Raw genomic sequence first — 26,492 nt, forward strand, 5'->3', positions numbered from 1 at the left:
CGACGGTTCCCTTCATAGCTATTAAACTTCTTGTTCAGAATCAGCGTCAGCTAACTTAAATTGATTGTGTGGCCTTTCGCGATGTAATTGGATTTTGTTGAGTGTTACCTCCATTTGGTTATTTACATTAGATATTGCAGAAGGGCCTAACAATATATATGTTGAAACACAGACATTAATTGACTACTAACAAATAACTAAACAACAAAGGTTTATTATCTGAATGCTTAGCTACTGACATGCCATCCAGTGATTTCATCCATATTGTTGTAAGCTTGAAAGACTTTGTACAAAACCACAGTGACTCCATCTGTTGTCAAGGAAACAGCAAGCAATCACTTAGTGGTTAATAACCAAGTAAATAGCAAACTATTTTCCCAAGCAAAACATAAAATGTCAACAGTTAAAATAAAGATAAAAGAAAAAAAGTGTGAACTAATGTTGAGCTTGTAGGACAGTGGATATGAAATGTTCATGAATACGTTTATGGATTTTATTTTTATCAAGAAAAAACTTTCTCTACATTCTTTGTTAGGTAATGAAAGGTTAGGATTTATCAATTTATGAAGATTTTAAGCGAAGAAAGCAAATGTGAGCTACTAGGTAGCCATTCTTCAGCTATAAATGTTTTAGTGATGATATCAATTAGTTTAAAAAAAATGAAAAATTGTAGCTTCTATATAGCCCTACTTTCATGCTTATAGCATGCTCAGAGCCCTATTGTCCAATCTCATTTGTGGACCAGTGGGGGTAGGGGGGATCCGGGAGAAGGTTTTTCAGTGCTGCCTTTAGGCGCTTAGTAAACACAATTCTGCTCGAGTCGGGTGTCGAACCTCGAGCCCCCTTTCATAGGTAGCCAAGCCAAGTTCAAGGGTACTTAGCCTCGCGACCACGCTTCACACAATAATTGTTTCACAAATGGTATAGAGAAGAGAGCTCATGGAAATAGAAATTAGAAATATTTCATATATATTATTACATTATAAATATTATTATTATTTTACATTTGGCCATTTCTTTAAGAAAGATTAATTAAATGACTCTTAAATCATCATTTATTCTGAAGTTAAAATTTTTGTATTTAGCTTAAGCTGTTTTTAGTTTCTTGAGTGCCTAAAGGCAGAACAGAAACCTCTCATAGGAACCCCTCTAAAGTCCTTTTCTATCATAGCACGGAGACCAGATATATGGAATACAAAATAAGATATTTCAAACCTAGCTCCAAACAAATAAAACATTTAGAGTTTATTCCAAAATGCTTTAAAGGAAGGCTTGTTAAACATTTATAGAAAAAAAAAATAATGCGAATGGCATATAATTCTGAATTACAACAACAATTAATTATGGATCGATATGAAAAGTTCAGCCATAAGTTCAATTAATAAATATGACATGAATCAAAATCTGTTTGGATTAACAAGTTCCTAATTAAAAAAACTAAATTGTTATGTGTGGGTGTAAGTAGTTCATGGGAAAGGAAGAAAGTAAAACTTACCATTAAGTAAAGACTCTCCAAACACAAGAAAATACAAAACTTGGTTGACACCTATTTCATTAAATACTGCCAAAACCTAGGGGGAAGGATTTCAGAAAGAAAAAGATATCTTTGCTTACAGATTTAAAATGTTTAATTTCCTTGACTTTTTCGTTAAGCTGGGACCTAATACAAGGCAAACTCAGGATGAATTATATCCATAATTAACTTACTGATGTCTCATGGCTAACATAATAAAAAAGATTATTGCCAACTCACAGCCACTGGATCTACTGCAACGATGAGCGATGAAAACACCATCACTTGCAGAAAGCTCAGATTTTTTATTTCGCCCATGGCTCCAGACATAGCCAAGCCATACAGAGTACCACCTAGTTAGACAGACACAGAAACAGAAAGAGGAATCTAAACTGTGCAATATTAAAACACATCTGTTCAATGCTACATTTTTCAGCTGTTGATTTGCAGACAAAAATTATTTCTTTTATTGTGCTCTGCGTCCAAAACACAAAACACTCATGGGTGATTCTGAATGGTTGAACTGGCCAAATAAAAGATTTAGCTACTAGGGTTGAATTCATTAAAAAAACAAAAAAAAAAAAACAGGTTACAATTTTCTTTAATTGTTACCCTTTGATATCAACTTTGTCTCAGTAATTATTTTCTGTAAATTCAAAATAGCATTTTCTTTGAGCATGTGCTATTTATATAAAAACTAAAAATGGCCAGATAAAAGATTTAGCTATTAGGGTTAAATTCCTACAAAAAAAAAACAACAGATTTTGTCTCAGTAATTATTTACTGTAAATCAAACAATGTTATTTTTTCTTTGAACATGTGCTATTAATATAAAAACCACAATATCATGTTTTAAAAATAGGCTTCAAAATTATTAACATTAATGTGTTAACACTTTTTTAAAATGGATATTAAACAATTATGATAATAATAATAGAATTTAAATAGCACGATTAGCAAACAACTCAAGGCATTTAGAGAATGTAACTACTATAAGACATATTGAATTTTAAACAGGATATGTGAAGTTAAGAAGAATGCAGGTTCAACACACTGAATACTGCATAGGCTGAATGTAATTTCATTATGAAACATGTTTTTACTAAAGATGTAAGGACAAAAACTCAACAAAGATGTTCAAATCCTAAATAGGAAGAAATTTTCAATATAATTGTTCTGTTTTTTTAATACTTTGTATATTCCGCTATGCAAATAATTTCTATCATCAGTGATTAAAAACAACCTGAAAATTCTCTTTTAGTTCCTGAACACCAAAGTTACTCTTTAAGCATGATTCTAAAATATGACATGAAATAATGAATGAATAAGTGTTTGTTGTTCAATTAGGTTTCAAAATGATTTTTTTTTCTAGCTTTTAAATTTGAACACAACATTAAAATAAAAAATTTAAAAAAAAATAAAAAGAAACAAGAAACTAAAAAGTTTATAAAAGAAACTGCCAAAGATCAACAACACAGATGAGCAGGTCAGTGTCATCAAACGTTAACTTATGGAGCTTTTAGCATTTTGACAAAAGAAAACATTTTGGAAAATCATTTTACTTGAAGCCATTAGCCAAAGTTCTAAAAAAAAAGTGAGTAATTTTAAAATGAAAAAAACTCAAAGAAGTAGATAGATACCTTCTATGTTTTGCCTATCAAAATGGAAGAGAAAATGTCACTTTCATACAGATAAAATAATCGTTATAAAACAAGTTTAAACATATAAGTGCCCAAGTGCAAGTCCTGTTATTTTAAAAAAGCTTCTAGTTATTAATGATTATTATTATATGATAAAAATAAGTTAGATATAAGTGGCCATACAAGAGCATACCAATGAGCTACTTATGAGGATAAACAAAATCTAACCCTGACTTTGTCTGGAAATGTGGAAATGGTACATGGTACTGATTTAATACTCGATCAGACTTCAATGCTATCTAATTAAAAGAAGGGGATTAGCCCAGAACAGAGTCCAATGGAGAAGTGCTGTTGCAGCCCTATGCTCCACTAGGAGTCAAAAGGATAACAACAACACAATAATGGTTAGTGTGATTAATTAGTTGCCCTGAATACTTAAATGCAATTGTTTGCTAACCTTGACAAACATTAAGATCAATATGTGAGCAGAAAAAGTTGAATTTCATGTATAAATAAATAGAGATAACAATATCTGGCAACACTCAGGAAAGGAACTCTCATCTCAAGTTTGTAACATTATAAGGCAATAATAAATCACAATCAATATAATAGTCAAAATTGAAGGTGAAAAAGTTAGTCAAATCCATAGAATAGGAAAACATCAGCTATATCAGGTGGGTTTATATATAAGGTCTTCATGTCATTTTCTGTCACATAAAAGACGTCCATTTAAGACTAAAATATTTTTAAAATTCAACGCAACTAATTGCTTTATCCAAAAAGACAGTGCTAAACAACTGAACAAAACTGCACAGTATTTTTTCTAGGCACAGTCTGCAAAAGAGCTTACAGCTAAAAAAAAAGCTGGCTAGAAGAGGAAGAAAGCAAAATAATATGTTTTTCCAAGTAGGTAATCTATAATGAAAATCTGGGGCTTCCCTCATTTTACCCAAACTAAACAATTATAATGCCCTCAATCAACACAATTATACAGAACAATCAAATCATATAACTCTACACGGTGGCTGAGTGGTATAAGCGCTAGGATTCCAAACCTGGGGTCCTGGGTTTGAATCTCAATGAAGACTGGGATTTTGAATGTCAGGATTTTTAAGGGTGCATCTCATGGATACCTGATTTTAGTTGAGGAAAGTAAAGGTGGTTGGTCATTGCACTTGCTGTCTGTGTATCGTATAGGTAATATCATTGTTGAAAGGGGAACTTGACTTTATATAACTGCACCATGCTACACAGTCATGTCATACATAGAATGAAGCTAAGCACAAGGAGGGCACACAAGAGTACAAAGTTCCAAACTACTTACCCAGCATGAGGCATGCAAGCACAGTACCCTGTGATGATAGGATACAGCATGGCATGACATGAACCATTCAATAAAAATAAATAAATTAAAAGCAACTAAGCCCTACTCTCAATTATTTTATCCTACTGATTGGAAAACAAATATTAACTTAGCTATCAATCCAGATTAACAGAAAGCTTAAATAACCATCCTTTTGCAGTAGGCTTATTAAAAAACACATAAATGTATTAGAAGTTTTCTTTTAAATATTATTATTAGCGGCGAACAATATAAATTAATAATTATTTCTTTTCAGTGTTAGGTATATACAAACGTTGTTTTTAAACCCATGGTAGCTAGAGGAGTTTTTCTTTTAGTCCAAAGGGAAGCTCTCCTCTCCTTTTATCAATGTCACATGACCCAATAGGAGATAAATATATTTTAATCTAGGGTAAATATTTATATTTAAGAAAAGCAACAAAGCTGCATATAGATTAAATGTAAGAAGCCACTAAAATAGTTGATCTAAGTATAATGCTTAAGCTTTGGGAGCAAAAAATAATTATTCTTACCAGTACAGCAAAGAGTAAAATACTTCCAATGTTTTCTGAGAATGTTCTGTCATGAAGACTGAACGCAGCCTCAAGGATAATTCTGAGGACACAAAATCAATTGAAATTAAGTTAAAGCTGCATTAAAACCAGAAATAAAAGGTGTAATGGAAAAAAATACACAAATTATGATCTAGAAGGTTAAATTAGTCTGAATATAAAAAGCCAGATATATATATTATTCATCTAAGAAGGGGTCCCAGGTTCGAATCCTGTGGACTTTTAATTTCGGGTTCTTTAGGGCGCTTCTGAGTCTACCCAGCTCTCATGGGTACCTGACATTAGTTGGGGAAAAGTCCATTGTTGTGCTGGCCACATGACACCCTCATTAACCATGGGCCACAGAAACAGACAACCTTTACATCATCTGCCCTATAGATCGAAATAATGAAAGGGGAACTTTTTTGAAGAAAAAAGCATTAAAGCCAACAAGACGAGTAGACTGTTCCAATAGAAAAGGTGGTACTGGAAAAAGGTCTTTTATACACAACATTCTGTGTCAACAAGACTTTTTATACAACTAGGGGACTACATGTTTACATTATAATAAATCAAACAGAAAGACAGGATAAAGAAAATGAAAAAAAAAAAAAATCTATAGAATAGACATATATGTATATAGTTGTTGTTTTTTTTATTAAGTTTATTCGGTAGAATGAACTACAAATGCACTACATTCAAAACACTTACGGGGGAAGTAGAAATATAAAAAACTCATGTGGCTTGAAAAATGTGGGTAAACTTGTAGACAGACCTGAGAAGCTGTAAAATAGAAAATAAAAAGACTTTGTACAGAATGATTTTGGATAAATAAAGGTAAATGAATTTAAAAAAAACAACAAGAAGAAAATATTTACAAAATACTTTTAAAAAAAACAACAAAGTTTATATAAAGCATAGTAGTATCAATTAGTTGTTTGGATCAGTCATGTAATCAAATTTGGAATAAATCTAGACTAACAATAAAAAAGCATTTATAAAAATTTTTTAAAAGGGGGAACGACCTGAATTCGAATTCAGGGCACAAGCCTTCTCAGGCTTCTCAAGCCAACACGGTAACCACTCCGCTTGTGTAGAGCCTATTAACATGTAAGATTATATAGTTATCTATTGTTTCTATAGTCTCAAGCTATTTTTAATGTTGTGTTCACTAAGGCTCAGACGGCAACCTATAAAGGGGACTAATTCAGCTTATACCACTACTTCAGTAAAGTACAAATTCTTTCCCTTGTTTGAGATTTCAAACAAAATAATTAATTACCACTGGTTAATTAACTAATTGGTTAATGTTTTTATTATTGATTCTTGTGTTGCCAGGTAAAAGAAATAATTGTGCACAATTTCAGCTTGATCCAAGATTGGATGTGGGAAAAATAAGGTGAACAAAAACAAAATTGAAATAAATTTATTGCTCAAGAAATAAATCTCTTTAGTTTGAATGCATCTTATAACACATATGTACAAAGATTCATAATCGTAATCCTTACATCAATGTGCCTTTGATGTTTATTTCTTCAAACATTTCCATCTAATAAGCAAGTCAAGAAGTAAACAAAAATATTCTGTTCTTTCAACAAAAAAAAAAAAGTTTTTGTCACATGTGTTCAACATATCAGCATGAGATCATAATCTATATTCTAAAATGTATTTAATTTGTCAGACAAAAAAGTTTTCAATGAAGTCATGATCTAGAACACTAATACATTTGAAAAATTATCCTTGTTTAATTAATGCAACTTTGATACTAAATTGACCCAATTAATAGCTGGTATGTATTTCTTCATAAATATATTATAGGGAAAAGTCTTACTTTCAACAGAATAGATTGCCTGAACCAGTCAGGAAAATGATAGACTTACAATTTAAAAATTTGCTTGAATGATGAGACAAATATATTTAGGAGATTTTTAGTTTTTTAATTATTTAAGAAAAATCTGTAAATTAAAAATGTAAGTTCTTGCCAAATCAAAATATATAATATATTTTCAAAAAAGTCTTTTGAAAAGAAAAAAAAAATAAATTGGTTTGCATAAATTGTTTCCATGATACTTGTTTGTACCCAGACATTTAATTGAATGTGACCTATTTATTTTGAAGAGTGTGTGTTTGTGATGTAACCATGAGTAACCATGATATCTTATATGCTGAGATTGTGGAGGGAGTCAGACCCAAGACTAACATATAGAGATGTCTGCAAGCGAGACATGAGAGCCACAGACATCAACAAAAGTATATGGGAAGAAATAGCCAAAGACCAGAGTGCATGGAGACAGACTATGCGTGCTGGGACGATCCTCGCTGAGAGCAAAAGAAATGAAGCGGCTTTAATCAAGAGGGAAAAGAAGAAAACTGCCCTGTCTGCTAGCCCTGAATCAGATGCATACACAAGCACGAATTGTGGCAAAGTCTGCTGCTGTAGAATTGGCTTGATTAGCCACACCAGATTCTGCCCCATCTCAAGACTTAAACCAAAACCAGTGACTCATCTCGGCGCATCCATTGCCTTCCGAGACAAAAAGGAGCCATATAAGAGTAAAACTATGGTGGATAATTAGTATCCATTAGCTCAATAGATTCGGAGGAAGTCTGTTGTAGTTGATATGATAAATTAAGTGGTGAAAGTTTAAATTATTTTTTTAAGTACAAGTGAAAGACAAATGATAGAAAGACATTTTTTTTTAGTGATTCATGTTTTGTTTAGTGTTCAAGACACTATTTTGTTTTTGTTTCTACAGACATCTATTTAGAAGTTTTAATCTGTGTAGATTTTGTCAATAACAGTTATGTTCATTTTGTTTAAAAAGAAATCTATTCAAATTTTATTCAAGTTTGGCACTTAGAGTCTAGTTGGACTTACTGTTTGAAGCTACAACCCAATGACAATGTAACACTCCTAAAATTTTTAGCACTAGAACAGTAATACAAATTGAAATATATGAATATATATATATATAAGGATTACTGATAAATGTTCTAGCCTGGCATTACCTGCGGCCTTCGGGTCTAAGTTTGTGTTTACTAATCTAGTGGATTGGATTTAGATGTATGTTAAACTTAGCTAATGATCCTTTCACGTTATTTCTCTTTCGCTACGAAAATAAAATTAGTTTTGCGAAAATGGGTTTACCCGAGGCCGATACATTCATATCTATTAAAAACGAAAAGAGCGATAGCTTTGTTAAATGAATGGGATTATAAAGTGAACAATTAAACGAAATAATTTTTAGTACACGATTCATGAATAAATATAGATCTAGGCCTATCTCAACTCGGCTTCGCGGCTTTCGTAAACAAATGTAGTCTCTTAAAAATGCTTTAGAAAACCATATTTGAATGTTTATTGTATCAAAATATGAAATGAATGGACTATAATTAGTAGGCCTATGTTCATGTGTTAAAGTATAAAACTATCTGTGCGAAGAGAAGTTTTATTATCTTAGAGTTGAATTAGAGTTTTAGATCAAGGGATGGGATTATAAAGTAAACAATTGAACGAATTAATTTTTAGTACGCGAGATTCATTACGGTATTGTCTAATGAAAGTATGTTCGTCAGGAAATCTGTAGTTACATATATAAGGAACTAATTAATGTAAAAAATGCTTTTGAAACACAAAATTGAAGGTTAATTATATTATATAATGAAATCAAAGGATCTTCTTTTGTATTTTCATGTGTCAAAGTAAAAAACTATCTGCCCAAAGTGTATTTCTTAAAATTAGATCTAGGTCTAAATCCTTTCGATCTTTTCTCATGTCAACATTGTAGACATGGCCTAGATCCATAAAATACTATAGTTTTAATAGAGTCTGACAACTTTATTTTTTTTTAGGGTCTTAAGTTTGTTTTAGGGCTACAATGCATACACTAAGGTCTAAGTTGGTACCCAAGAAACATTCATGCCAAGTTTTATCAAGATTGGTCAAGCGGTTTTGATGTCTATAAGTCACATACATAGACCTCACATTCTACTTTATAGTATAGATTAGTAATCCTTATCGTACAATTAAATAAGAAAAGAAATAATTTATTCAATATTTTTTTTTTTTTTCTTTTAATTATCTTGTAGTTCTTTCGAAAATGCCCCTAAAGAGTCTAGGATTGCACTTTAAATGGAAAGAGTTTCTCTCAAAGATAATTTCTTTGTCAAACTTTTTGTTTGAAGGGTATCATCTATTAAAAGCTCATTATATCAAAACTGCTTCAACTCCAAAATAAACTCCTTAAAAGTCCCCCCCCCCCTTTTTCAGATCTTGCAATCTATAGGGCAGATGATGTGAGAGGCAACAGTTTCGTTGGCCAATGGTTAACAAACAGAGTGTCATGTGGCCAGCACAATGACCAACCACCTTTACTTTCCCCAAAGCCAGGAACCCATTAGAGTTGGGTGGACTCAGGGGAGTCCCAAAAAAATGAAATTCTTCACTGAGATTCGAACCCAGGACCCCAGGCTCGGAAGCCAAGTACTTAACCACTCAGCCACCATGTCCCCTTAACTTTCTTCTATTTAAGAGTAGGCTGAGGACCCCAGAGAAGCACTCATCATGCTTCTACTGTAGAAGTACCAAAAATTATATATATACATATATATTTAGGTTCTAACAAAAAAAACTTACTGTATCACAGCACCAAACAATGTTCCCAAAATAATCAAAATACTGCAGAAAAACAAAATTAGTAATTAGATTTAGTTGGTTTAGTTTTTCTTCAAATGTTTAGCCAGCAAGAAAAAAAAGGGTGGATCAAAGTAGCTTTGAAAATGATCTTAAGATTTTTTTCACCTGTTTAGGAAAAAAAAGTGTCTAGTAGGTAGAAAATAGCAATCAAATGAAATACAAGCCAATCGTTAAATACCTAATTTTAAAAAAAACAAAGCTTATGTTAGGGAAAGAAGTCCACACTTACAAAAATATTTCCTAATAATGTGGAAGTTATTTTCTTTTATAACATCAACAAAATAATTAATTAGCAATAGTTAATTGACTAATACCAAAGGTTTTACTGTACTACAGGCTTTGCAAAGCACTGGACCATGGCCCCCCAATATTGATACTGTCATCATGGCCTCACACAGCATAAAGTAGCACTATTGCACCCCTGTAATAATGCAATGGGTACCGAGTCACATAAGTGTGACTGTCAACACTATTGCCTAACCCTAACCACTACAGACCCTGTTACCCTGTACCACATCACCCATGCAGATGTCCGCCATAAAATTCTTTTTTTCTTTACTATTGGCCTAACTATCTTCTCAAACAACCAATTTCCACCCAAGCTTCCAATAAGGCTTAGAAGGATGAGGTTCAGAATGTACAGAAACAAATACTTTATTAACAAACTTATTTTATACACATAACAAACCAGAGGTGTACTAGGTTTGGCAGAGGGAGGAAGATAATTAGAAAATCCCCCCAACTCCAAATGAGATTTTTTTTACAATAAATATTACACAAAATGCAGGGGCCCCCAAATAGGTCAAGCACCCCGGGCCCCCAAATGATGGCTAATTCCTAGCTATGCCACTGTAACAAACTTTCAATTTTGTAAATTTTATAGATAAAGTATAGAATAAAAATGGTACTTGCCATGATTCTGGTATGTGACTTGATAAAAAATTTGCATGGTGATACCCTGAAATAAATGACAATGTATTAGAAAAAATTATTATTTTATATTTGTCTGAGGGGAAAAAAACAACACATAAGATGAAAAGAATATGTAATAAAACATCCATCGTTTTCATGTATACAGGATGTTGATATCAACATAAATAAATGATACTGTTTTGAAGGTAAACAATCTGATATTAGGAATTCTCAGTTGAATCATAAACACCTGGTTTATTACATAAAAAGATGTCTGTCTAATCTATTAACATGTGTGCAATTTCTTTTTTTTTTTTTATTTTTTCTCTGAAGAACCACGCCCCCAATTACTGAAATTAACCTTTTAGTAAAAGAACGTTTTAAAAAAATTAAAATACTCTAGCCAAAATGTACCAATTACCAGATACAACCTCTGGCACTAATTTTGTGAACATGGTTCACTAACCAATAACTCATGCTCAACACTGGTTCTTCTTCAGAACCAAAACACAATATGTGTACATTCTACAAAGTAATAAAATACACCTCGATTGTGGACATTCCGATGGTCTAGAGGTTAGTTTTGCTTGGTGCGTTATCGCTAGGCGGTGGTGTCGAATCCAGAGCCACAGGTTCGAGCCTTGGTCGGCGCATCCCCTTATTTTCGTAGCATTTTAATTCACTACTTTCTCTCTTAAAAAACTTGGTCCCTGGTGCTGTTAATAATTTATGTTTAATATATGTATGTATCATTTGTTTCAGCACCTAGCTTCAACTCTATGTTCAAGTTTACAGCATTATTGCTCGTACCCACTGAAGCTTCTATATGTAATGTGTTTATGTTGTCCACTTGTCTTTGTGAGAGATATACAATTAGATAGAGCCATCGTTTGTCTAATACATGCCTAAAGGCTGTCTGTGTCAGCTCTATTGAAGTTGTTGGTGAACGGATGCTGCGGGGGTGGGGGAGGGGCTGGCTGGGGCTAGTGACCTTTGACCACTGGGGTGGTAATTTGCATACGGGCGAAATGACTCTGGATCAGAAGAATGTTTTTGTGGACATTCCGATGGTCTAGAGGTTAGTTTCGCTTGGTGCGTTATCGCTAGGCCTCAAGCTCCGTTGGCATTGGTAGCCTCATCTAGACCCATCTCTGTGGCTCTAAAAGCTGTGGAGAGCACTAACCTGCTTTGCTAACTCCTTCCACTCAATCATATCTGCTGTTTTGTTTTTTTTCATATGTGGAATCTTCAAGGTAGTAAATCTTATCTAAATCCTCTATATATACAAGCCTTGGATGGTTTTTGGTCATTAGCCAACTTCTGTGATCTGATATTCTTTCCAATTTTAATTTTAATTCCCACAGCTAATATAGGAACTTAATGTAGTTTATATAGTTCTTATACATTTTATATTAAAGTAGGTTCACATTCCTTTCATTTTAAGTTTTATTAATGTTTTTTAAATGCTTCTACTGATATATTATTGTTTTCCAAGCAGTTGACATCAAGTGAACTATGCCTTGCTGCTTGCAGATTTCTAACAGTGATTTCTTATTTTTATGTATCAATGATCTTTATAGAGTAAAAAAAGAAAGTTAAGTTCCCCTTTCAGACCTTTTGATCTATAGGTCATCTGTTTCTGTGGCCCACGGTTAACGAGGGTGTTATGTGGCCAGCACAACTACCAATCGCATTTTCTTTTCCCCAACTAGTGTCAGGTACCCATTAGAGCTGGGTGGTCTCAGAGGCGCCCAAAGATCCTGAAATTAAAAATCTTAGTCTTCCCCAGGATTGGAACTCAGGACCCCAGTTTGGAAGCCAAATACTTAACCACTCAGCCACCATGCCTCTGATCTCTAAAGAAACTGGTTTATGTCCTTCACATATTTTTCCCCAAGTCTTTCTTGCATACAATATGGATGCCTTTTGTAATTCAGGGAATCCAAAGCTCTTTTTTTTTGCAAAGCTTTTAATAAAATCTGTGACTGACCAGTTTTGTGTAAAAGTGAAATAACTATTATTGTTTTTTTGTAAGTCATCAAATCTGGGGGATGTTCATGGCAGAGTGTCAACAAGAGATCACAAATTTCCTGACGTGAGGATTATGCAGAAACTCCTTACAACAGGAGGCTCAAATACTAGGATTATCAATGATCAATCAATTAAACCTAATCACAAAACCTTCCATTCTGATATTTAAAAAAAATTATTTTTTTTTAGTGGTTAACAGACTCAGATACATTAACCGGGAGACATGATGTTGACAAAGTTACAAAAAAAGCAGCTTGAACTCACTTGTCTATAGTACTTATCAGCTGAATGTGTTTTAATGTATAATTAAATTCAAGACTGTTTTAATATATATATATATAATATATATATATATATATTTAAGAAAAGACTCTAGACTACCCTAGCCCCTAAATTTAAAAAAAAAAAAAAGCTTGTAACAAGTGTAACTGTATCACAGTTAGTTTGGATCAGTCATGTAATTATATTTTTATTTATTAAATACTAAGACGGAGAGATTCAATATTTAAGCTTTGTAAAAAGCAACTAACACAAAAAAATTGGTAAGTAATGAAAAGGTCAAACAAGGGAGATTATTTGTTGGTACCAATGCAAAAGAGTCTACAGGTCGCAAACAGCTGACTAGAAGAAGAAATGATCCTTAAAATAAATGGGATATTTCCAATAACAATATTCAATAAGGAAAGATATCAAATTATATATATATATATATATATATATATATATATATATATATATATATATATATATATATATATATATATATAATTATATATATATATAATTGCGTAATTTTATTTTTTGCTTTTTTTTTTTTCTATTTTATTTGGGGACAGCAAATTCACTTTGCCTAAGGCCTCCAATTATCTAATTCTGGCCTTGCTGTAATTACTACAATATACTTATGAATAGTGATACAAACTAGACATCTATCTCAGATATAAATACCATTATATATATATAAATTGTGATGTTGCTTGTTCAGGCTGTCTTGAGGTCAACTATAGATGACTGTTGATTTCAACCAATTACTCTGCAAGCGTTTGAGTTTTATTGTTCGGGTGTATTCAGTGTAGTTGATCAACAATACAGAATAATATAAACAAGACATCTGTTTTAACAACTAAAGAGATGTAGTCAACGCTGATGAACAACTTCACATATATTTATTCTAAGAAAAGGCCACAGTAAAAGTCTCTGTCAACTAAACACGTCGTTACCCTCTAGGATTATATCGCTAACTGATTTTCCAGTCTCTGACCCAACATATCCCAAACGTCACTAGTCCCGTTCAATATGCGTCTTCTATGGGGCGTCGCTAAATAACTAAACTATAAATAAGGTGTCTAACAAAATATAAATTTTAAATACTTAGAAAAAAAAATCTTTTTACACAGTAGTAGTTTATATTTTAGTATTTTAAAAAGATACCAACCTACTTTACTGAGGGCTGCTAACAAAACAACAATGGTGAAGATCAATGGGTCTCTGACTTCATCGTAGGCAATCGCAGCAACATGAAGGCTCCCATGGTGAGAACCTGAGCGGGTATGGTTGCCATGAGAATGTATTCCAGAGTTTGATGAGTTGTTATGTGTAAGATTTGTGTATCCTCCAAGAGATAAAGAAATATTCCTTTCACATTGGACAGAAGTGATGAACATCAATATCACCACAACAGGAGCAAAGGTACCAAAGTGTCTTAGAATTAGCCTTGATCCTCCATTAGTCTTAGAAATACTTGGCACATGCATGTTTGATTAGATCCGACTAGGATCTAGACCTAGATCTTGTTCTAGAGTCTATATTTCAATTCCTTTTTTGAAACAGAAAGTAAAACATTATATTTATATATAGATCTATATTTATTTTATTTATCTAGCAATAACACTGAAAATCAAAATAAAAAATATACAGGTTTGGTGTGTATTAAAACCATTTTTTAATTAGCACAGCATGAACATGTCTACATGTCAACAAGTTGTAGTGTAGCCTTCACCTGAATGTCTGGATCTAGATTATATATAGATCTAAGTATGACTTTTGTGTCCTCTGCTAAAAGTACAACATTACAACTTAACCAACATCACAAGTCAGTGAGCTATATCTAGATCTAATATAATATCACAGTAATATCTTAAAGTGATCTACATAACTATTAAGACAGAGTCAATTGAATATAAGAATATAGTCACTATAGTCTCTAGAGATTATTATTATATTATATAGAATCTAGATCCTATTTAAGTATTTATATAAATTTATAGTTTTTTTTTTATAGACTATTTAGTGACTAGTTTATCATTAAATTTAAATATAGATCTAGATGCTATTATCTGTGATTCAATGATTTTAAATCCAATCCTAGCCTAACCTAATTTATACTGTAACTATTTACTAGATTTCTAATTTAGACAGTATCTATAATATAACTCTAGATTCTAGATCTAGACTCTAGAATCTATTAATACTATTATTAGATCTAGTATTATTCTAAATAAGAATCTAGATCTAGAGTCTAGATCTTGCATTACCAGAAGTGGTGGAGATACATCAACATGTTACTGTTACTACTAGATTCTAGATGTAGAATCTAGTTAGTAGACTCTCCTAGATCTACTCGTCTATTCTATACTAGAAAATGACTAGATCTAGTCTAGATTTAGATACATCTCCTGTAACTGGAAATTTAATAACTCAAGCTCAGCTAACTTCCGGATGCTTATTTAGACATCTAGATCTAGTATAGATCTAGTTCGCTTCTTTTCATTTAACACAGAACAAGGCTATAAAAAAAAAAAAAAAAAAAAATTAAGTACAGATAAGGCATCTTAGTTTTCTTAGAGACCACACATCTCGTAGAAGACTACACTACTTTGTGCCAAAGGTTAGGCATGCCATTAAAAAGAACAATGTAAATCTAGAATAGATCAACACGCAACTCCTTGAAATAGTAGGCTACAATGCTTAGATTACTCAGTTAGATTCTACGTTTATACATTACAATTAGAAATGCACATTTATGAAAATAACAGACGAAAATCATTTTTAATTTGTGTAGAGAGAGAGAGAATATCGCCTGACAGCCTTTAACTGGAACGGTAAGAGGATTATGTATAAAAGCAGGGTGGGATGAAGATCCTGGCGCACGAGCGTATGCAGTCAGCTAGTTTATGAACGTGTTTACATTTCTGAATTTCAATATTAACCTAGATAAATCTCTTCATACTTTATTCCAAATATAATAGCCTACTAACTAGGCCCTCCTTGCTATTGTTACACTATTGTACCATAACAGTGAATAATAATATACTAGAAAGAAAAATATTTCCGGCATTTGAAAACCGTATTTTAATTGCGTGTGTGTGTTTTGACTCTTTCTCTCCTGATTGGTGATACCAACGTCTAATTGACCCTATTACATTAAATTAATTTTTAGTTTTATAAACATTAATTTGCATTGTGTAAAAAGAGCATGCAATTCTCTTTAATTCTATACCACTTACCAAATATAACATTTTCTGATTACAAACAAAAAAGTAATTGAAATTTAATAATAAAAAAAAAACAACAGGATAGTGAAATACGAATGAGTAAAATGAATAATTCCATTGGAACATATAAAATAATTACGGAGAGAAAAAGTTACTTTTACCAATAAGGAGTTTGTTAACAGTGTGATGGACACCTCCTATGAACCTTAAATTATTTTTAAAAAGAACTTTCCCCCTTTTCACTCCAACACGATCAAGTTTCTGGACCCGCCCTTGATATTTAGACATAAAATAAAATTTATAAAAAAAAATAAGTAACAATAGGAGTAGATCTACATTATAAAAACATAGCGCATTGCCATTATGCATCTGCACAAGCATGTCTCATCATAGTTGGCATTATGGATTTATACTCATTCCCACGTTTTAATTTAATTAGGATTCTTGGATGTACACCATGGGCGTATCTACGGAAGATTTTGATTTTGAAACCCCCTCTTCAATATAAGACTATCCATACATCAGTCACCAGATTCTGTGAGTGTAGCCCGAAAAGGTTTGTCCTTAACCCCCCCCCCCCACCCCAGCGGGGTTTAGAGCTAAAAACCACCTCAATATAAAAAAAGCAAACTGGGGTTTTTTAGTTTAAACCCCTCTTCAGCGGAATTTGAAACTAAAAAAATACTTCTTCAATATATAAAAAAAGAAAATTACACACTCAAAATTCTATGAGCGTAGCGAAAGGGGTTTTGAGTTTAAGCCCCCCTTCAGTGGGGTTTGAAGCTATAAAAAGAAAATACCTCATCAATATAAAAAAAGCAAATTACACACTCAAAATTCTTTGAGCGTAGCCAAGCCAAAAGGGGTTTTGAGTTTAAACCCCACTTCTCCAGAGGGCTTTTTTTTAAGTTTAAAACCCCTCCTGATAGTTTTGAGTTTAAATACCCCCCCATACAGAGTTTTGAGGTTGAAAACCTCTCTCTTCAATTTTATTCGAAAGCAAACTAGTCACCAAATTCTATAAGCGTAGCTAAAGGCTTTTTGAATTTTAAAAACAATCCACAGATTTTTTAGTTTAAAACCCACCAAAAAAATATTTTGACGATAAAACTTCTCTTTTCGATATAAAATCTAAAGCGAACTACAGTCACAACATAATTCCAAGAGCGTAGCCAAGAGAGGTTACTTATTTCTGGGCTCCTTTAATAAAGTGCAGTAAATAGTCATTTGCTGAAATTGAAAAAAGAGTAACAGTGGCTCAACAAAAATGTCTAGGAGACGGATTTTAGGAGTCAGTTATAGAGATCGGGTCTCAATCAAGAAAATCCTATGCCGAACTGGGAGTCGACCCCTTAGTAAAGTTGTGACAGAGCGTCGCATGAGGTTTGCGGTTTGTTCTCCGACAAAATGAATTACGCATAATAAGAGTTGCGATGACATGGAGGCCATTACGAGGAAAGCGCAAACAGGAACATCCTAGTAGGCCTACAACTTGGCGCCACAGGTCCTCAGAGCAGGTGGGAAGAGGCTTCAGGCATTGCCAGTGACAGATTTTTTTCGTTCAAAAATTGTAGCCTTTTGATGTGCAGCTTTATATCTATTGCAAGATATCTTTTATTTACCTATCTTTACTTTATTTTTTTTATATTTTTTTGCGGGGAAGATGCACTAGAAGGCCAAAGATACATAAAGAGTAGGCCTTCCTTTAAACTATTGACAAAGTTGTTGGCTAATTCAACTTTGTCTTTACCAAAAGCATAACACGTTCGACAAAGGAACAGACAACACTTTCACATTTATTAAAATTTATTAAAAATGAAATCATTAAAGACATTATATTACATTTCTGCGGTTGATACTTTTTCAAATTTTGAAATCCAGAAAACAAAAAAAAAATACATAGTAATTTTCTTAAGGTTGTTGCAAAATCGAACTATAGATATATTGTAAGAACTGAATTTTAAAATTTAATAGATACTCATTTTATAGTTGTTTAACAATCAATTAATGTAGTTAATTATAAAGTATGTGTACTATATCCCAACAAACAAACAAAGAACAGCAACTATTTTTTGAGGTGGGGGGGAAGCGCTATATATATTTATTTGCGGGGGGGGGGAGCAAATAATTCCCCCCCGACCCCCCCCCCCCCCCCCAAGTAAAAAAAATCCTGGCTTCGCCCATGATGTACATAGATGGCTAAAGTAGTTGTATAGGCCTATCACTAAACCATTAAGTAGGCCTACAAATACAAAAGCACGTAGCTTAAATAACAACCTTATAAAATATTAGATCTACGTAGGCCTACTCAAAAAGACACAAAGATAAAGGCACATTCATGTTCTATACGCTAGGACATATTCGTAAAAGTTCTCATTCTTCCTATAGTGCCATTTGCCTGAATCAGCCAGAAAACCAGTATGACTAAGCAGAGTTTTGATCTCCAATTAGACTAGATTAAATTAACATAGGGACAGGCCTAGGCGTAAGAAGTTATATAATTATCTCCTAAATGAAGAAACGTCTGTAATTTATAATTCAGGCTTTTGCAACCCACATCACCGTTACGTCTGTAATTTATAATTCAGGCTTTTGCAACCCACATCACCGTTACGTTCAGAAAAACTTCGTTTGCGATAACGAGTAGGTCTATGCAGGCCAAACGGAGCTACAATTCGTGTTCTCGAGGGTACAAACAGGTAATTAAGAAAGCAGCTGTGGTGGTTATAAGGCTGAAAGAAATATAGTCGACACTTAGAGAATTTTTCTTTTTTAAAGGCTCGGTAAATTGAAGGCAGCGAGATTCTTAAAATAAATAAGTAGTGTTCCATGAATGCTTGAGAATTCGTCTGAAAAGCTAGCTGTTCCGCACAAATTTGGAGTAGGCCTAACGCCTAACAAACTATAATATAGTGCTTGTGAATGTGAAGTGATTCCTAAGTTAAGGCAGAAATAAATTTTATTTTGATTTTGTTTGTGCTACATTTTATTAACCTTAAAATGTGATCGGCTTTGACTAGTATTTCTTTTTACAGTTCCTCTATTCAGCTTGCAAATCATGGGCTCGAAATCTGGGTGGGTGGGTGGACACGGTTCTCTAAAACGGCTCTAACGATTTTCCTAGAAATTTGACATTAACTCTTGAATAATATAATGCTTGTATACATGCAGAAAAACCAGAAAAGTATAATCCTCTTAAGATAAATATTTTTCTATAGTTCTCTTGTCAAATTTATAATTTGAAAAAATTATAACGGTCAACCAATGTTTTTTCCAGTGTGGCCAGTAAGCTAGTAATTCTTATCCCAAAGATATAGGCGTACATAATCTGTCAAATTTCTAGGAAAATCATTAGAGCCATTTTTTTATATATCTGTGTCACCCAGGGTTTTTAGTTTTGAACCCATGTTGTAGGTTTTAGTTTCTACGAAGGTAAGAGATGATTAGAGTTATTGTAAAAATGTTGATACAAATTTGCACTACAGTCCCTACTACTCAAAAAGTCTTTTTTTTCCACATATGAAAATAGTTAATGATTATAAGGACATTTGTAATTAATAGATCTAATGTGCGGTGTATGAATATAACAGGTGGACAACACAATAACCATAGCGAATTTTTCTATAAAGTAAAGTTCCCCTTTCAGACCTTGAGATATATACGGCAGATGATGTAAAGGTCATCTGTTTCTGTGGCCCACGGTTAACGAGAGTGTCATGTGGCCAGCATAACTACCAAACGCCTTTACTTTCCCCAACTAATGTCAGGTACCCTTTAGAGTTGGGTGGACTCAACGGCACCCTAACAATCCCGAAATTAAAAATCCCAGTCTTTACAGAGATTCAAACCCAGGATTCCAGGCTTGGAAGCTAAGCGCTTAACCACCGCGCCCCCGACTTTCTCTACGAGGACTTTTAAATCTGTATGTCTAAGATAGAAAATAAGCTTTCCTGTTCTTTGCATAGTCGTCGTAGGTTGTGTGAAGTATACGGCCATAATATGGAGACAGTTCAACCATAGATATGTATTGTAGGCTATATCTATGGTTCAACGCTGCATTTGAAAGGCTTTGCAACATTTGAATACTGTGCTTTGAAATACATTAATTGTTTAAGTCAATGTGACCAACTAGTCTTCAGTACTGTGTAGGAGGGAAGAGGTCTAGAATAGCACATGTATGTAGTTAACAGTTCTATTAAATTTTTTGCCTTTACTCTCACATAGAATACTTATCTTAATATTACAGACGTTACTTCAAAAAAAAGATAATTACGTCCTACGCATTTCATGTGTCTATCTAGTCATGAATGTTAATCAAAAACCTTAACTCTGCTAAGTCGTTGGTTTTCCTGGCTGATTGAGACAACCCCTTCCATTATCTAATGGCACAAGGAAAGAGGGAACACTTGTACGAACTTGTTCCAGTGTTAGGAATAAGAAATGTGCCTCTATCTTTGTGTCTTTCTGAGTATTTCAATAGGTTTGGGTTGTGGATGTAGACTCATAGTCCAACTTACCCTTGTAGTGCGGCTTGTAGACGTACCGTATTACTTAGCTTGATATTTAGCCTAAACTTGAATAAGGTTTTAGTTTTTTTCCCAAACAAAATAAATTTCCTTTTATTATTACATAGGCCCTACATACACATTTAAATTTCAATGTAGGAAATACATGAAATTACATGATGTAACATGATTTCAACAACATAGGTATAATTCAACCCACTTCGAAATTACTGTTTCAACATACATTAATCCCGACATGACCAACGCATAATTTTTTGCCTCAGTACCTGACACAACGGAATGAGACAATATATATGTTCCGAAAGCTAGAACATTGGGACTAAAGAAACCTGCCCTTGTGGAGCATCAACGAAGAATGCTGATCATATCCTTCAAAGCTGCATACACAATCAAGAGGACCCGAAACCCTCCTGTATAAGAAAATGTATACGGAAAACTGCCTGATCTGGAAACCACTGCGCGGTTCATCTCAGATATAGAATTACTGATCTGAACCCTCCGACATAAAAATAAATGAGAACGTCCATTGCCTATTAGCCACTCATCTGCAACAATCCTACAGAAAGTTTCATTGGATACGCGACACACACACACATGCACTCTCCATAATAAGGTGGGTGTTAGCTTCGCATTGGGTGGGAGCATGTCTGCAGTGGGTAGGTGTGTAGGGCTTAGTTAAAGGCCAACATTCATATTTGGGCTAAGACTCAGTTATAGGCCTACACTTTTTTTTTTAAATAGGATAATGAGATAATAATACCGATCAACAGTCACCCAGTTGCGAAATAAGGAATTGTAGGCCCCAAAGCCTAACTGGTAGATTAAATCGCATTCTGAATATTTTCACTATCAGATAAATGCATTCGTGCGTGTATGGGCGCGCATTTAAATACTAGTTAATCTAGCTCTTGTGTAGTCTTGCCGAATGAACACCAATTCGATCTCGGAGGTCTCGGCTGGATACAGCGATTACTGATCTCGACTTAGGCCTACTTTATTATCATTGTCTAGTGGCGGCAGTGGGAAATACGCTGTTGAGTGTCTCTCCTCGTCTGTCACGGAATTCAAAGCTAAATGTGCCATTGAAAGTAGACCTGGTTGTGCGGATGTGTATCAAGAAGATCTTTTATTTATCCTTATTTCTACACCCTGAATGGTATGGTATCACCACATAGTAGTATATTGTATATTGTATATAACATTTGCTTTATAACAATAAGGCTTGTCTTCGAGTCCCAAAATTAATGAGGAATGCAGTGTTTCCCGTGGCTACGCAGCCCCAGCTTTAACCTACATATTTTGCCACATCAGTGTACTAAATGTCAGCAAGTATGGCCGCCGGAAACTTTGTCTGTATTTGTCTAATTTTTTCCCCCGTTCTACTTAAAAGACTGAAGCGCCCTACTTATAACTCGTAATTGTAATGTGCAAGCGCCAATTTCGAAAAATCGTAAGTTCTATCTAGTTGTAATTATTTTACACAGATTGTTGATGTGGATCGTAACTTGCTTTATAATCTTGTTTTAAAAATGTATACCTGAAAAGCATTTTGCATATTTCATTCAAGCCTCCAAGGTACCTAACAAATCCCGATGTATTTTGAGATTTGCCTCGAGTTGTATTTGTTGAGCACCCCAATACAGCACAGAAACCTTCTCACAGATACAACTTTCCTCTACATGTCCGTAAGAGAGATAGAAACAATCTAATGCTTAGCGAGCCACCATGCTATAAAAGCGTGTAAGAAGGGGGTATGCAAAAGTAATAATACCAACCCGATTTTAATAGCGTTTTTACTTTGCATGATCTAAACAGGATAGAAGCCTACTTACAAAGAAAAGGTGAAGAAAACAGCCTTTTTTTCGGTTGTTCTGTAGTGTTATTTAGTTCATAGGAACATCCTAGCCATGGAATTGAGATGTTACTGAGGATTATTGACAGACATCGTGCAGTATGCGCGCTGGACGTTCAGTCTTAACGCAAGTTAAGACAACGGCTGTAGACTTTTCTGCAGGGAACGGTACCAGGAGAAAGAGAGGCAGACAAAAGAAGCGATGGGAGTACAACGTGAAGGAATGGACGGACCTGACTATGGAAGAGACTAATCCTGGCAATAGACAGAGAGGATTGGAGAGTGTCGGTCAACACATCACGAATGGTGGCCCAAGAGAAAGGTGGAGTCAATGGCAACCGAATCCACACATAGGCTATTTGTTTAATTTTATATTTAAAAATCGTAATCCTTCTGGCTTACAGTATTATGTACAGCATTAACCGGCATAAATAACACACACACACAAAACAACATAATTAGTCTTTTAACATGAAAAGCCTACAATGTTCAAAGGTTCAACTAATAACGGAGATTTCAATAATAGTTGTCGGAGACTCCTAGTGACTGTTTATTTAATATTTATTTCCTTTGTATATTAATGTGAGCCTATTGACATAGATCAAGATCTACAAGATAATGGTCTAACTGCTAATCATCAAGATGAAAAGCGGTCCACCGTGACGGTGTAGACTGTACACAGTTCTCCTATTACTATGCCAGTGAAACCTGTTACCGGTACGTGGAAGTTGATCTTGTCATTAATACATGCGTGTCGGATCGAAACGAAATGCAGAGTCCGGCAACACTTCACTGCTAGCAGGTCATCATAAACATAGTGGGTGTAGCCGGGGAGTGGTGGAATTTTATGACTGATTTTTGCTTGGATTTTGTTTATTTTAGGTGAGATTTTAATGTTAAAGCATTATTTGCCCCACCGCAGTCAAAGGGGCTTTGAGGTTAAAACCCCCTCTTCTATAAAACAAAAATATAATACAAACGACAGTCACAAAATTCCATGAGCTTAGCCAAGGGGGATTTCGAGATTAAAACCCCTCCAAAACTTTTTTTTTTTTAATGATAAAACCCCCTCTTCAATATAAGACTAAAGAATACAACAGTCACCAGATACTATGAGCGTAGCCACGAGATGTTTTGTGTTTTAAAACCCTCTCCAGAAAGTTTTGAGTTTAAAACCCCCTTCAGATTGGTTTGAAACTAAAAATTCTATGAGCGTAGCCAAGAGTTTAACCCCCCCCCCTCCCAAAGGCTTTTAGTTTATAACCCTTCTACTGATAGCTTTGAGGTTAAAACCCCTCTTCAATATTATTCTAAAGCAAACTACAGTCACCAAATTCTATGAGCTTAGCTAAGGGAGTTTTGAGTTTGTTTTAAACTAAAAACTCCAGAGGTTTTTTACTTTAAAACCCCACAACAGAAGGTTTTATCGATATAAAATCTAAAGCAAACTGCAGTCACAAAATTCCATGAGCGTAGCCAAAAGGGGTTACAAATTTGTACCAGTCGCTGGGCTACATTAATAAAGTGCAATGAATAGCAGATTTGTTTTTTATACTAAATTTTTTTAATAGCAGGATAATGCACTGTGGATACCTTAGACAGAATATGCATTTTTTTTTTTGTTTTAAATACCGGAAATAGTGCTTGCCATAGTCCCGTGATTTTGCCTCCGTATCACAATCATTGTGTCCTACCTGATATAATAGGCACGCTTAGAAATATATAATAAACATAAAAGGTTTTATTAATTATATAAGACTATAGGTTATGGTTGAAAAAAAGCAGTATAAATACTTTTACTTTTATACTGCTCATATCTGCTGTATTACACATACAAAGCTGTATTAGCCAAACTTTTGCGCTTGATAAAATCTATTCTTTGTCCAGATCTATGATTAGATTTTTTAAATTGAAGAACATTTTTTTTTTTTTTTTTTTACAAAGAAACCAATTCCAGTCTACTAGTCTAGTATTGTTCTGTGTGTGCACGTGGCTTAAAGAGATGGCGAAGGTCAAGGCTACCATAGCCCGATGTTAACCGGAAAAAGGGTGAGAGTATGTTAGAGATTATCTGATTCGATGGGAAACAAAACAACTAACAAATTAAAAACTCTTAAGTCGAATTCGCTATTGAAAAGTTTGATATGCATAAATCAAACAAAAAAAAAAAGGGGGGGGGGGGGAAAACATGAACAAGGGACTTGCAACGTTGGAATTGTAGATGTGGAGTTTGGAGAAGGAGCATTGCGGGACTGATAGATCTACTCTCGAACCAGAATGCTCAGTAACAGCAGAACTGGAGAACATCTTGGACTTTGGTGTGCGATAGAGAGCAGGTCTTGTCACTTTTGAGACTGAAAGAAGCATACAAAAATATAGGTGCTCCTTTCACCCACAGCAAAAATAAAAAAAAAATTAAGCAATTTCTTGTTATAAAAACTTTTAATACATTTGAAACATTTTTTTTCCACAGAGAATTAGAATCTAGTAAGATGAAGCGAAAAATAGGTCATCAGAAATGGCTAGTTTATACAAAAGATTTATCTACCAAAATGCATCACTATTATATCTCATTAGATTACATATTCTTGAAGTACTGTTACAAACAAAACATAATTAAAACACAAGAAATAAACACAATATTGAACATATTAGCTACGCCATTCCACAGGGAATAAACTTGCTCGCAGCGCGGCCTCACAGGAAGTGAGATGTCGTCCCGCTGTGGGTGAACCTGGAATTCAACATCTGAGAACGCTTAATGATGGCCTGCTTCTGGGCATCATCGAATCTGTTCACCAGTAAATCTTTTTCTCTGTCGAAGGCTCGCCTTTCTTCTTTCTTCTCTTTCTCTTTTCGCTTCTTCTTTTCCTTCTTGTCTTTTTTCTGAGAAATGCAATATGATAACAGCTGTTAATGAACAAAGACTCAATGTAAATAAATAGAAGAACAGGTTCTGTTAGTAGCCGATCCAGAAGTCAGATAAATGAGTACATATATGTTCATGACCAACTGATTACAATACTGTGGTGTGGCCAACGAACACTAAGACATGTCTTGTCTACGCCAAAGATAAAATTGTGCAAAGTTTCAACTTGTTCCATGACTGGGTGTGACAGAAATAACGTGTTCAAACTTTTTACCAGACAGAATGAGTTGATATAAAGCTTGTAAAAAAAAATGCAAACTCACTTCGGAGACTGTCGATAGAAAAGATTTGTATTTAAGTGCCCTATCACCCTAATGGAAATAATGAAAAACACAATTCCCATTAAAGTAGATATAAACCTGAACTCCCCACTTTTTTCCAGCCCCCACCCCCAGCCTGTTTTAATTACAAACCATGTTTTTATTGTTGGTTGTCTTCGTTTGTTTTGTTTTGGGACAGTTTTTTTTTCTGTTTTGTATTTTAGTCTTGACACTCTATCCTGTAAACCGCTGTTCTAATAATATTTGTGTGCTTCAGTCCAACCTTTCCGCACTTGTTATACATATTTAAAGTTGACAAGATAGGGTGTGTCGGTTAGTAACAGTAAAAGAATTCCGCAGTACAAAAATGCTCGTTGGTTTAAGTCTTACTATTAATAATAGCTCCCTTTAAAAGGCCTATATTATATAGCACATCATCACTAATGGAGCCACTTTTCGATGTACAAGTTGCATTCTGTAGATACATAACTACATTAGCAAACAGTTTGACATAAACAATGGCTGCTTTCTAATCCACAGACGCCATTTGGAAGTATCGAACCAAGTAGACACCGGGTAAAACTACTAACAACAACGTGAAGAGAAGTATAGAGTGGAACATCAACAATCACATTAGAAGACGTGCATGACTGCATGTATCGAGATATTCGTTTAAGCATATTTCACTTATCTTCAATCTAATACATTTTAGTTTGTAAAACGTAGGTCTAATTAAGCGTTTAGCT

General features: G+C 34.0%; 1 protein-coding gene across 4 annotated transcripts in view; it reads right to left on the bottom strand.

Annotated features, from left to right (window-relative positions):
- LOC106056490 (Na(+)/H(+) exchanger beta-like) overlaps window positions 1-21,287 on the bottom strand; it is a 45,601-nt gene extending 24,314 nt beyond the window's left edge. Inside the window, exons 1-10 of one of the 4 annotated variants that reach the window (XM_013213272.2) lie at window positions 20,697-21,287; window positions 14,121-14,501; window positions 10,655-10,700; window positions 9,683-9,724; window positions 5,758-5,829; window positions 5,029-5,110; window positions 4,478-4,505; window positions 1,754-1,866; window positions 1,496-1,571; window positions 240-310 (exon numbers count right to left, since the gene is read on the bottom strand). In XM_013213272.2, the coding sequence (XP_013068726.2) occupies window positions 240-310; window positions 1,496-1,571; window positions 1,754-1,866; window positions 4,478-4,505; window positions 5,029-5,110; window positions 5,758-5,829; window positions 9,683-9,724; window positions 10,655-10,700; window positions 14,121-14,439 (849 nt within the window). In that variant the 5' untranslated portion in view covers window positions 14,440-14,501; window positions 20,697-21,287. Of the gene's footprint in view, window positions 1-239; window positions 311-1,495; window positions 1,572-1,753; window positions 1,867-4,477; window positions 4,506-5,028; window positions 5,111-5,757; window positions 5,830-9,682; window positions 9,725-10,654; window positions 10,701-14,120; window positions 14,502-15,219; window positions 15,356-15,689; window positions 15,780-20,696 lie in introns of those variants that run through there. The other 3 variants (XM_056012110.1, XM_056012111.1, XM_013213271.2) reach the window with 3 other exon arrangements.
- Between the last annotated feature and the right edge of the window lie 5,205 nt (window positions 21,288-26,492).

This window comes from Biomphalaria glabrata, chromosome 15 (assembly GCF_947242115.1).
Source record: "Biomphalaria glabrata chromosome 15, xgBioGlab47.1, whole genome shotgun sequence".
In the NCBI taxonomy this organism is placed as follows: domain Eukaryota; kingdom Metazoa; phylum Mollusca; class Gastropoda; family Planorbidae; genus Biomphalaria; species Biomphalaria glabrata.